Below are 13,455 nucleotides of genomic sequence, written 5' to 3' on the forward strand. Positions count from 1 at the left end.
AAGTCTCCGGGGTTGGACGGGATGTTTCCGTTTTTTTTATCATAAATTTTGGCATATTGTGGGGGCGGATGTGGTGGAGCTGTTCGATCTTTCTTGACATCGAGCTGTTTGTTGTGTGAAGCTTGCTTTACGCATGTCGTACTTATTCCAAAAGTTAACGAACCTCAGGATATGACCCAACTAAGGCCGATTAGTTTATGCAATGTAGTGTATAAGATTGGAGCTAAAGTGTTAGCGAATTGTCTTAAAGGGATTTTTTCTACTATTATCTCTCCACATCATAGTGCATTTGTCCTTGGCAAATTGATCTCCGATAATTTGCTAGTAGCTGTGGAGATTGGGCATTTTCTCCATAACAAACGATGTGGTCGAGATGGGTATTTAGCTTTGAAATTGGACCATAGCAAAGCATACGATCGTGTTGAATGGAAATTCTTGGAGGCTATGATGTTTAGGTTGGGGTTTGCTAGGGAATGGATCAGAGTGATTATGGCTTGTGTGTCATCGGTTGCCTATTCTTTCCTAATTAATGGGGAGCCTAAGGGCTATGTTGTGCCATCCCGTGGACTCCAACAAAGGGACCCGATCTCACCGTATCTTTTCCTACTATGTGTGAAGGGTCTTTCGGCACTTATTGCCAAAAAGGAGCAGTGTGGGGCTCTTAGTGGTATTCATATTTGTGATGGTGCTCTCAATGTTCATCACTTACTCTTTGCTGATGATAGTTTTCTATTCGGAAAAGCTAGTCTTGATGAGTGTGCGGTTATTCAACATATATTGGATGTATACTCTCAAGCATCGAGGCGAGCGGTAAATTTTCAAAGAGTAATGTTGCTTTTTAGTGCAAATGTTGGTTCAATGGAGCAAATTTCTATGGTCGGGTTTCTTGGTGTCCAAGTGGTGGAGCAACATGAACGTTACTTGGGGCTTCCTACCTTTGTGGGAAAAATAAGGAAAAAAACATTCTCCTACATCAAGGAATGGGTTATGAATAAGCTATGTAGGTGGAAAGGAAAATGTTTGAGTAGTGCGGGGCGTGAGCTTCTTATTAAAGTGGTTGCTCAAGCCTTTCCAACTTATGCTATGGATTGTTTCTTACTTCCTAGGACTTTTTGTGATGATCTTCACAAGTTGATGGCTCGGTTCTGGTAGGGCAATGATCCGAATGCGAGGAAAATACATTGGTGGTCTTGGGAAAAGCTTTGCAAAGGGTATGGGCTTTTAGGAATTATTTGCATTTAGCTTAGCGGTTTTGGCTAAGCAGGGGAGGCGTATTTTCTAGCAACCTAATTCTTTGGTCGCACAACTATTCAAGGCTTGTTATTTTCCCACTGTATCCTTTTGGGAGGCAATCGTTCCGAAGAGTTGTTCGTATTGCTGGTCTAGTATTTTAAAGGCACGTGAGGTGTTAGTCTATGGCTCCAGATGGGTTGTTGGGAATGGTTGGGGTCTATTAAGGTATGGAAGGATAAATGGTTACCAAGACCTCATTCTTTCAAAGTTCTTTCTATTGCTGTTGCTGATCAGGAGGATATGCGTGTCCAGGAGCTTATTGATATGGAGTCTTGCTTGTGGAAATTGGTTGAGTTACATGCTTTGTTTTCAAAGGAGGAGGTGGGTTTGGTTAGTACTATGCCGATCAGTTTTCACTTACTGCCAGATCGGTTAGTTTGGCATTATAATTCTGGGGGTGAGTATATTGTTAACAGTGGCTATCTGGTGGCTAAGGAGTTGGTGCAATCTAATTCGGTTGGCGTGTTTACGTTGGAAGGGAGCAATGCTTTTTTACCTTTTTGGAAGTCAATATGGAGGGCTAAGATTCCCTTTAAGGTGAAAATTTTTACGTGAAAAGTTAGTCAGGACAATATTTCGACTAAATTTAATCTTGCAAGGAAAGGGGTGCACCTTGATATATAGTGTAGGGCGTGTTTGGGGAATCTTGAAATGGATAGGCATGTGTTCCGAGAGTGTGTGTTTGCAAAGGCTGTGTGGTTGGGGTCTCCGTTGGGGGCTAGTATCTTGTCAGAACCAGGAACGTTGATGTGTGAGTGGCTCCTTTAAGTAGTTGAGAATCAAAGAGCTAAGTTTGATCTTGTTTGCATGGTTCTTTGGGGCTTGTGGCAGGCACATAACTCTCTGGTATGGGATAGGCATCGTGGACAACCTATGAAGGTAGTGCAGAAGCTTGTGTGTTGGTATCATGCATTTTTGGCAGCCCATGAAGTGTAGAGTGTGCCAAAGCCAGTTCTTTAACTCAAATGGATGACCCCCTCTGATGAGTGGGTTAAAATCAATATTGATGGGGCCACACGACTGAAGCATTTTTCTGGGGGAGTGGGAGCTGTGTTAAGGGATTGGACGGGGAAGTTTTTAGCAGCGGGAGCATGGAGGAATGAGGGTATTGGGTATGCTCTTCATGCGGAATTTGAGGCAGTTTTGGAGGGCTTTCGGTTGGCGGGGATGTTGCAGGTTAGACGGGTTATTGTGGATAGTGATTCTGCTCTCGCTATTGCTGCTATCAATAATTGCTCTTGGGATTTGTTTGAGTTTGGTTTGCTAGTGGAGGATGTCAGGCAAGTGGCGGAGTTGCTTTCCCCGGTCCATTTTGTGCACGTGCCAAGAACATGTAATGGGGTTGCCCATAGATTAGCTAAGTTTGCCATTTCTATTGGCAATGAATTTGTATGGTTAGAAGACCCTCCTGATCTCATTCAGGACCTCCTCAGCCAGAAGTTGATGCAGTGCATTTGATTTCAATAAAATATCGAGTTTTCGTCAAAAAAAAAAAAAGAAAAAAAAGATGGGACAACAAAAATTATATATGGAGTTTACTCTAATACACAATTGGTCTCAAGTTGGGACTAGAATTTTTATGATTGTAAAGAGGTTATTCCATTATAGAGTATTACTTTAGAAATGGTTAACTGTATTTGTAAGAACAGATACGTGTTTGAAAAATCATTTCATATTAGGTGGCATCATACAAAGATAGGTAGAATGAAACTTCATTTTGATGGCTTGGTTAGCTTAACAAATTCAGCCTCAATATGCTTTATTTGTTGAGAGTTAAGAATCTAGGGTAACGGTCTTTGCAACCGAAATTTTCACTTTATAAAATTGCAAAGAATCAAAATGGATTTTAAATTAGGGTTTGACAAGATTCAAGTGGAAGGTGATTCGAAGGCTCCGATTGAGAAAGTTTCCAAAATCCAAGCATTTTGGAAGGTGCACATTTTGCTGGTTGGAATTCTCTCTTATTAGTTCGTTTCATGCTCCTTTCAAACTTGTTTCATCATCTGTTTTTAATTTTAATTATTTATGGAAAAATATTGGTAGAACCGTTTATAAAAGAAACAAGTGCTGTATATGAATCGCTCACATAATCTTGAGAATTGTAGGCATCCGCGGGATTAATTCGTAACCCAATTTTCTTCTATTTTTTGTTGGTAGAATTTCCTTTCATTCTCACTTTGTTTTTCTTTTGCTTTTTGCTTTTTCAGCAGATTGATGTGGGTTCTTCGAAATAGCAAAAAACCCTAAGTAGACCCCACCCCAAATCCCACCCACTCTCCATCATTGCTTTGAGCTGCGAGAAGGAGAGGAGACCATGCCTCCACTATTCCACAACACTCTCCCTCTCCCACTACAGAAATCCTCAACAAGTGCAAATCACACCTTTCAACTGCCCAATCAATAACCTTCATCCCACCACCAAAACACCCTAATATATAAAGTGGTCAATTTTTTACTGTATTTCCACTGCATTGCATCTCCCACAACTCCCCAGGGAAAAAAAAAAAAAAGAAAAAGAAAAATCCCATCGCCTTTCAAAGTCTCAAGCTTTTCGCCTGCAATGGGGTTTGTCACCTGCTGGTTTCTCCAATCCGGTCCAAACCCCACACTCCCTTTAGCATTTAGCATCATGAAATTTCCATTTCTCAACCAAATCCCAATTTCTCATTCTCAGTCCCACTGAAACACTCCTCAGCAGAATCCCAGATGCAAATCCCATCTACTTCCCAAATCCCTCTCTGAAAATCCTCACTTCCCTAATGCCAAAATCTGTAGAAAACCAGGATGAAGCCGACACGCAGAGCATCAAGATCTGCACTCCCATCCATTTCTGGCCGCATTTAGCGACACCCATCAACCCTTTCAACGATCTCTTCACTCTTCCCATGAAGCGCTCTGTCCGCCCGTTATTCAGCATTCTCCTCCTCATTGTGTTCGCCGCCACGCTGAGCTGCCGGAACGCCGTCCGCCATAGCTTTGAGCTCGAGAATAAGGTGCTAATCCAACCGTCGAGGCCGGTGTTCAATGCCACTCTGCTCAGATTCGCCGCCGTTGATGCAGGTGAAGCTCAAGCCAAGAAGGAGATTGAGGAGCTGTTGGAGGGTAACTTTGCCAGTCTCGGAAAGTACCGGACTTTCGCTTCGTGGAGGCGATTTAATCACCATGATATCAGAGCAAAGACGTCCACTGGATTGCCGGTAATGCTCCGCTCTCCCCGATTCTATCGTTATTGGTTGGATTTTAGGAGGGTTTTGAGTGATTGGTCGAGAAACAAACGGTTTCATGCTGATGTTATGTTGGATTTAGTCAGACTTGTTAGGAATCCCATTGATAGGCACAATGGCTTGGTGGGTTCGGAGCAACGGCGCTATTCGTCGTGTGCGGTCGTCGGAAACAGTGGGATTTTGTTGAAGAGTAATCATGGAGCTCTCATTGATAGTCATGAGGTTGTCATTCGATTGAACAACGCGAGGATCCAGAGTTTTTCGGAGAAAGTTGGCTCGAAAACCAGCATTTCGTTTGTAAATAGTAACATTTTGCATCTTTGTGCTCGGAGAGATGGTTGTTTTTGCCACCCTTATGGACTGAATGTGCCTATGATTATGTACATTTGTCAACCGGTGCATCTCTTCGATTACACGATATGCAACATGTCCCACAAAGCGCCTTTGCTTGTGACTGATTCTCGGTTTGATGTGTTGTGCGCGAGGATTGTGAAGTATTATTCGTTGAAGCGGTTTGTGGAGGAGACGGGGAAGTCGTTTGAGGAGTGGGGGGCAGTTCATGATGGTTCCATGTTTCATTACTCTTCCGGTATGCAGGCTATTATGCTTGCTTTGGGAATTTGTGACAAAGTTAGTGTTTTTGGATTTGGGAAGTCGGATTCAGCGAAGCATCATTATCACACGAATCAGAAGGCCGAGCTTCGATTGCACGATTATCCAGCGGAGTACGCGTTCTATCACGATTTAGCCGAGAGACCGCAGGTAATACCGTTCCTTTCGGACAAGTTCAACATTCCTCCTGTGGTTCTATATCAATGACATTTTGGGAGTTGAATCATTTACTTTTGTGGAATCAGTTGGTATGAATTGTTGCACTGTTAGTGTTGTAATTGTAGTCTTCAACAGCAGTTGTTGAAGACTTATGTTTAACACTTTGAGCCTCTACTATCTAAGATAGTTTTGGGAAATATCAACTGTAAAATTGGAATCCAAATCAGGTTATCATCTGTTTTTTGATTGAATTCGTTGGATTTCGACATTGAAATCATATGCATGATCGACCATAAGAAGTTTTCAAACTGAAACCGGCCTCGATGTGATGTTACAATTGTCGAAAATTACGCTTCTTTTTCTTTCGAGTTGGTTGCAAAGGAAGAGTTCTTCCTTTACCATGCTGTCTTCAACTTTTGTATTTCATTTTGTATCGTAACGCTCCGCTATATTAGAGGCACTACCTTAATTCACATATACGGAAGTATTGTTACAAATGGAATTGCAGACTGAATCTACAAGTTTGAGGCTCGTTTGACAACCATTTCGTAGCCGTAGCCGTCACTTTTTGTGCAAAAGACCAAAACTTTGTACAAATATGATCCAAAAGGTCTAAAATGGTTATCATACACCTCCCGGTGATCGTTTGAGATGATCGGTGGCCGCGCTCTTATAAGAAAAAAAAAAGCAGTCGCGACCTCGTCTCGAGGCTCAAATCACTCATTTTTTCACATACGTGTACAGATGTAAACAGTATAAAATCAGTATAAAATCGTGCTTGAGTAGCATGTATATCACCTTTGAGTCTTCGGATTCACATGCTTCTACAATTTCAGGGTGCCGAGAAACACCATTACTAGAGACCGACTGGAAGATTCGTGATGACGTTATATTCAACAAAAGTTCATCTACAAACCCTTCCCAAAGACATACCTACTACTAAGGCTACTTTCAGCAAAAGAAAAAGTCAAAAGGTCTGCGCAACGTTATACTCCTCCTCCGTTTCCCTGGCTTTCCTTCCGGTGACCCCTTCACTCCTCCGGCTCCATCACTGAATCCTTCTCTTCATACTTCACAGCTACCAAAAACCTGATGCTTACCTGAAACAAAAGAAATACTTGAGAAGCCATGCACCAATTCGAAAACTGGACTGCAAACTCTATCAAGTACAGATACCTGTGCCGGATCATAAATAGCATACTCGTTGTACTCGAGAATGCTTTCTTTATCATCTGAAGGTACCAGGCGGCCACAAGGAACTTTGATATCGTCTTGCCAAACAAAGTGCTCCGATTCATCAGTTTTCTTCCTCCCCAAGCCTTTAACTCCTACTTTCTTCTCCTCTAAAGATTTGGTATCCTGCGTCATTGAATTGCACAAGCCCATTTGAGTTAAAACTTAATGGAAACATTATCCAGAACTTGAATTAAAACCATTTTCTCAGGTTCTACCTCCGGTGCGGTCTTAACCTTGGTGATCTGGTCTCCTTGAGAGGCTACAGCTAAAACCAAGAACCCTTCCGGTCTGTCCACTGCAGTAAACCCGTACCTTGCAGCTTCTGCAGCAGCATCAGAGCACACAATAGCCCTTCCAAACTGTGAGCCAAAACCCAGATATTAGTATTCAATTAGAGAGCTTACGCACATTAAATCATACGGGGACAGGACTTGTAGTAGCTGTAATTATATTACCATATAGCCTGGAACAGGCAGAGAGCATATTGCTGGCAAGAAACCCTTATGCAGGTGCCTCAACATATTTGAGCTCCGTGTTCCTGCAGACAGAAAACCAAAAGTACAGTAAAATCCTTGTTTAGGCACCACCATGCAAAGTACTGTACCAGTCACTCACCCTACTGGAGGAAGTTAATACAAATCGAGCTTCGTTCTTGGAAGGTGCTTATTCGTGTAAAGAAATAATAATCTGTTCAAGTAAATGAACAGGACTACAGAACTTACCACACCATAAGAGCACTTTGTTCGGTAACTTCTTTATTTCATCCAGAGATTGGCAAGCACTTGATTCGATAACAAATATGTTATCAACAGACACCCCATATTCCTGAAAAGCATTTTTGATTACCACCAACACACATCCATATTCTGTATAGTAGTTGGTGGTTTTAATGATTCCAAATCTATCTTAAACATGCATGCTTACAACATCTCCAACTTTGACAGGTTCGTAGGTCTTCTCCAGGTACTTCAGGATCATCTTGTAGTCATCAGATTCCTTATCCAGTGGAGAAATTGAGCAGCCCAATTTGTTGTATCGCTCGGACAAGGGGTCATCAAGGGTAGATTCACCCATGTCTCCAATGAGATGGGAAGCCATGGTTATGTCTCGAATAGTTTCAAGTGCAGCTGCAGCCTGCAAGATTAGACCGGAAATGATTTCAAGGTGCAGTGGACATATCCAGAATCAAACAAGTGACATATGATTTGCTTCTGCTTACATTATCTGCAAGTTCCTGATAGTCTCTGAAGATAAAAGGTCTAGTAGAGTGCATAAGGGTGAACCATCGTTGACTAAAATCTGACCAAACTGCCTCAGCCTTCGGCCCTGCATCCTTCATTGATTTCAATGTCTCCACGAATTTCTGAAGAACCTCCTCACCTGAATACACACCTTTGTCATTTTGTAAAAGAGTGGACAAGGAGGGTACAGGAGGATCTTTGAGGAAGTTCCTTACATCGTTTTAGGTGGACAACGGAAAGCATCCCCATTGGAAGTTCGGGCGCGTCATAACCCATTTCCATTAAAGCATATCTACATTTGAAACAGCTGGTTTGAGGACTTCCAGAGTAAAAAGACAGTAGATAGTCAAATGCCTGGAACGGAATCATACTTGTAAATCTCTTGACTGCATAAAACCTTCATGAAATTTGCAACCATCGGCTCAAGTTTGCAATGTGTGGCAGCAACTCCCAATTGGTGAAGCCCAAGCCCTCCATGCCTCACATCAACTCCGTCATCCTGTTCAGAGTAGCAAACGTTTCACATGGCAGAATAACATTGCAAACAGAAGGAAATGAGACACAGTACCATGTCCATAGGGTAAAACTTCAGCGGCTTCTTCTGGATTTTCTTCTCTCTTTCCCATGGTTCAAACTCATTTCCGGTTGCTTCCTCGAAGAGCCTCACAAACTCCATGACAGCGTAGTCCACATTATCCCACTCTTCAAGCCTTTCCTCCGCATTAGGGTCATCGCCAGCTTTTCCTTTCTTGTAGTACAAATGCAGGTTGCACTGTGGTACTGTAATAAGTTGCATGATGCAATAACTGCAGAAGAAACTTGAAAATTAAGGCCAGTTGACATCATCACAAATAAACTCAAATAGCTGGAGACGGTCTAATTTACTCGTTCAGTTTTCTGCCCAGATCACAACGAGACAAGGCGCAGTTGTATAATATGCCATCTCTCTCAAAGATTTTCCCGTCTCGCTCCCGCAATTTACTATCCTTGTGGACACTTCTCTTCCCATATATCTTCAGCTGCAGTCATATACGTTATTGTTGTGATTACAGATACAAAATTTCAAATGGAGTGCTATAGATATCTTTGAGGTGAAAATTCTGTACTTCTGTTGAAAGGGACTCAAGTGCCTCTTCGCTTGGATCCATTTTGTACCATGGAACTCCTCTGCCATCGGGAGCAAGATCACTAACAATATCATACGCTTCGAGAGGCTGGGGTTCTTGTTTCTCGATGCTGTCTTTCAGCCATGCTTCGCTTATTACAGGAATTCCTCTTTCCCTGCAGAAGGATCAGAACTCTCAAGTGATACTTCTCAAATGAAAATTCCAGAACACTACTATTTTCGCAGTGGAATTAATAGGGGAACTCAAAAACACTGCTATTCTCAAGTTGGAATTAAGGGTAATGCTGGGAGACAATTTCTTATCCTCCTTATAGGCAACAGTACAGCAATACACTCGAAGAGACCTATTCTATAACTCAAGAGAAATGTTCATCGCTTATGGCCAAGGGAAAGAAATAATTACGCACATTGCTTCAGCAAGTTTACCCGTGCCACCTCTGTCTCGCTCCGCAGGGGATGCAATCAGGCAAGTTACACCTACAAGTGTTTGTAATAACAATTACAAGTCTAGACAGAGTACACTTTTATCTGCAGAAAATATGTATACAACATAAGCACAAATTACCAATCACATGGTTGGCAACTTTTCCTCCGTGTTTTTCTATTTCTTTTCTCCAGTATTGCTGCAAATATTGATACACAATCAGTAAGCACCACAAATTGGCAAATGCACAATTGATAACGACAACATGACTGTGTGTTACATACATGAGATGCACTAAGACGGCCCATAAGCGACATCAACATCCCAGTAAAAGGCTTAACTGGGATGCTTAAATGCTTCTGAGGACGGCGACCTGGGTCCTCGTAATCCTTTAGCAACTACACCACAGATGAGCTCGTTAAGTTGACATAGATATTAGGGGCCATAACATAGCAGACGCACTAAAAAGAATAGAAGAGGCAACTGCGAATTACATCGGATGCAGGAGAGTTGAGGACACTATCTGGCAACTTGATTGGTTCTAGTTTCCTTGGCGGATCCATTGTAATAAATGTACAAGTTGCCCACTCACTATAAGATCCAGTGCAAGAATAGCGTATAACCCTGAACTCCAAATCGCCATTGCATGCGGGACATTTATCTAATGGACCATAAAACAGCAAGTCTTGACTGTCCAAACATTGAATCGAATATGATTAACAGTTGCAAATAATCAAGCAATGCTCCTTTACATTAGCAAATAAAATTAATTGCAAACAAAAACGGACTAACCATTTCCGTAGAATGGTGGAATCAGAGCCGGAGGAGTCCTGGCCATTAGCTTCCAAGATTTCGCGCATCTGTTCGGTTGAAAGGTTGTCCTTGACCGCTGCGCAGAGCTTCTCATACTCGGCAACTAATTTCTCCGAGGATTTTCCATTTGTATTGCCGTTGTCACCTTCAGATTTGGCCTTCTTTGGAGACTGCTCTGCCTCATGAGCCTTGCTCTCGGCTTTCTGCTTCCTCGTCGTCACTTTGTCCTCTTCAGCATTTCCATGAGAATGAGACCTTGTCTCATGGACCTTGATAATGTTCAGTTTACACAAAACATATAGTTAGTAAGCTGCTAAGGCCTTTTACTACCCTAAACCCTACTCTTAAAAGAAGGAAATGGGGAGAAAATTTAACAATATAGCTACACTTTTTGCCTTTTTTTCCCTTAATAAAAACAAACTAAACTTAGACGTAGGGTGCCGAATTTTACCAAGTAACAAAGAAACATCTGGTGTAATTGGATTAAAAGGTAAACGTTTTAACTAGGATTCCATCATTTTAAACCCTAGGTACTTTTCTGAAAGTAATCATAACTATTTTGTTCTTCCTTCTCTTTCGATTTTTGGCTGTATATTCTCTTATTAAGATCTTACGAATAATTCAATAATGTTTCAAGAAAAACTAGAACCTAGTGTTTTATGGCCGGGAAGAAATCCTCCTAACCTTCTGGAAGAACCCACTAGCTAGCTAAATTTGTAAGACATAATACCCTTCCCTTAATTTTTGTTTACTTAAGTTCAAAGTAAAATATTGGTTACAAAGAACTTAAAATATTAATTACAATACTTCTATGTATTTGACACAATCACCATCTTGACGGTGAGATGATAATTGTAATATATTCAGATGAATTATTGTGACTGTAAGATGTTGTGATTGTATAAATATATTATAGTCTATCCCAAAAGATATTTTCAAAATTTGGCTCACAAGAATTTAATAAACTCAGATTCAAAATTTACATAAACAAATAAACCAGAATTGGTGTCGCAATAACAGTACCACTAAGAGCTTCAACTGGACAAAAAAGTAAGGACTGAAACACGTACCTTCATATTTCAGCTACAAGTTCTTCTGCAGGAACAGATTTAAGAACTGGATATTTTTTTCTGCACTGTCTACTTCAACTTACGCTTTTGGTGGAATTGTATTTTTACAACAGCAAAACAACATGTCGAAATAGTTGAGCATGGCTCGGGGATATAAGCAGATGAAGACACCCCAAACGGACACGTACATTCCTTTTGCTGCAGGGCCTTCAGTTTCTCTGTCGTTTCATTTGTGCGACAGGTGTTGTGATATGAAACGTGTCCATCTCGGAAGTTTTAAGCCGCTTCGGCCTTTTGACATGTGGAAATCTAACAGTTGAATGTGAGAGACTTTGCCCTACTCTTGCATGCAAAATCCATGTTTTATTTTTCTGCATATTTTGAGTGTAACAAGATTAAATTTCTTTTTTGTTTAATTATCTTACTGAGATTTTGTATAACACACGGCTTGGTCTCCTCGGGACTTGTGGGGATGAGGCCAAATGTAGCACAAACAAGGCTTGGAGTTGTCGAGGTCAAGGTGTTGGAAGTTATCATGTTTTATTTGATTGCTTAAATGTTAAAATGGCGTCTGTGTTCTTTTCTATTAATAAATTTAGTAACAGAAATTTTAATTTAACTAATTCAGTGTTTGTGTTTAATACAGTTAATCAATTCAGTTTAATCTGTAGAAGTTCTCTTAAAAGGCATTTAAAATTATTTAAAAAAAAATTGAAATACACATAAATTAAAATTTTTAAATAGAAAAAAAGACAGCATAAATCACCACCCCACCTTATTCCAGCCGTCATCCCTCTCTCGATCTGGTCATCCTGTTCTTGAGAGCTAATGGCGCGTTGTCCTCCCCGCCATGTCAAATTGTTGGTGTCACCCTAACCGCATCATTATGCTGCCTATCATGAGAAATTATTTGATGGTACAGTATTACCACTTGTCACTGATAGCTAGTAGTACCCATCAATAAATGCATGACATGTGGTAAAGTAATTAATAAATGAAAATTGATGGCTAGGTTTTACATGATTCTAATGCAGCTAGGTCTCTACCAAAACCAAAACTGATGCCCGCCTTGTCTACACCCTCATTTTCCCCAAAACTGATTCCTCATATCCCATTTTCCTTTTTCGCCCAAACCAAAAACTTTTGTCGCCTCCCTGTTTACTTGAATTTTATCCCTTTTTTTGTTTTTTAACAAACAATAGTATCTAAATTGAGGGGATTGGAGAGAGGACTAAGCGTTGTAATGGACTTGCCATAATATTATGATTAAAATTCGCCTTTGGCGAGAATCGAACCTAAGACCTCTCACTTATAAGTGTAGAGGAATACCACTAGATCGTAGTAGTAAGTGGCAAAGCTCATCCCAAAATTAAAACCCCCAAACTACAAAACCCAGAAATCTCAAGCTACATGTATTGGAAATTTTTTCTTGAATTTGACTGCAATTTGGTATTTTTGCTGCAAAACTGATTTGACACGCCCCAATTCCGATATTCCCAAATATCAGGGTAGGTACGTGCTGGCTGACACTCGAGGGTGACGAAGCCATTTTAAACATGCATGCAAATAAACGATATAATTAGAAAGAGATACACTAGTACATAATCGTGTTCAGAGCGTACAACTAATCAAGAATACAGTGAAAGAATTATAATAGAAAGGTATGAACCAAGGGGTGGGTCCTACAATGAGGAAACTCGAAGATATCCATGCGGAAGTGCTATGACGCTGGGATTGTGTGCCTCGATTCTAACTCCCGAGGGAGCGCAAAAACAAAAAAGGTGAGTGGACCATAATTTATATTAATATGAATAATATGAAAATCATTTTCTTTCTGAACATACTAACCCCCTGTTTTGAAAACATATATAATACTATATAGTAGGCTTTATAAAAAAAATCCTAGCATGCCGTGCAAAACATTCGTAAAACATGTATGTAAAACCAATGCTCAGAAATGGTAATATCGTCGCCCGAAGGCATATCCGTAATCTCATCAATGATGTACTTAACTAGGGGTATCATAGTTGCCCGAAGGCAATACCTGTCCATCACCCGAAGGTGAAGCTGTACGACACTGGGTTATGCCAGTGAAAAAACCAGGGTCCATCACCTGAAGGTGAAGCTGTACGATTCTGGGTTATGCTAGAGAAGAGGATATATAACATCACACATCGACACTAGTTGCGGGCTAGGGAAGCTGGGGGTATCATCATAATCGCCCAAAGACAGTACTTGTTCATCACCCGAAGGTGAA

General features: G+C 40.9%; 2 protein-coding genes across 2 annotated transcripts; one reads left to right on the forward strand and one right to left on the reverse strand.

Annotated features, from left to right (window-relative positions):
• The first annotated feature begins 3,624 nt into the window (after positions 1-3,624).
• Positions 3,625-5,554, forward strand: LOC137716267 (beta-1,6-galactosyltransferase GALT29A-like). Its single transcript, XM_068455693.1, has one exon. The coding sequence runs from the start codon at positions 4,053-4,055 to the stop codon at positions 5,334-5,336; it is 1,284 nt and encodes a 427-aa protein (XP_068311794.1). The 5' UTR covers positions 3,625-4,052; the 3' UTR covers positions 5,337-5,554.
• Positions 5,555-6,054: 500 nt separating this feature from the next.
• Positions 6,055-10,418, reverse strand: LOC137714365 (protein ADP-ribosyltransferase PARP3; the record flags this gene model as incomplete). Its single annotated transcript, XM_068453599.1, has 17 exons — positions 6,055-6,388; positions 6,465-6,647; positions 6,740-6,883; positions 6,980-7,062; positions 7,247-7,349; positions 7,449-7,658; positions 7,744-7,904; positions 7,981-8,057; positions 8,137-8,264; positions 8,334-8,571; positions 8,651-8,784; positions 8,872-9,046; positions 9,299-9,368; positions 9,457-9,514; positions 9,600-9,713; positions 9,810-10,005; positions 10,108-10,418. Coding segments are annotated over 17 exons (2,454 nt in total), but the record flags the coding sequence as incomplete, so codon positions are not given.
• Between the last annotated feature and the right edge of the window lie 3,037 nt (positions 10,419-13,455).

Source organism: Pyrus communis, chromosome 14 (assembly GCF_963583255.1).
Source record: "Pyrus communis chromosome 14, drPyrComm1.1, whole genome shotgun sequence".
Taxonomy (NCBI): domain Eukaryota; kingdom Viridiplantae; phylum Streptophyta; class Magnoliopsida; order Rosales; family Rosaceae; genus Pyrus; species Pyrus communis.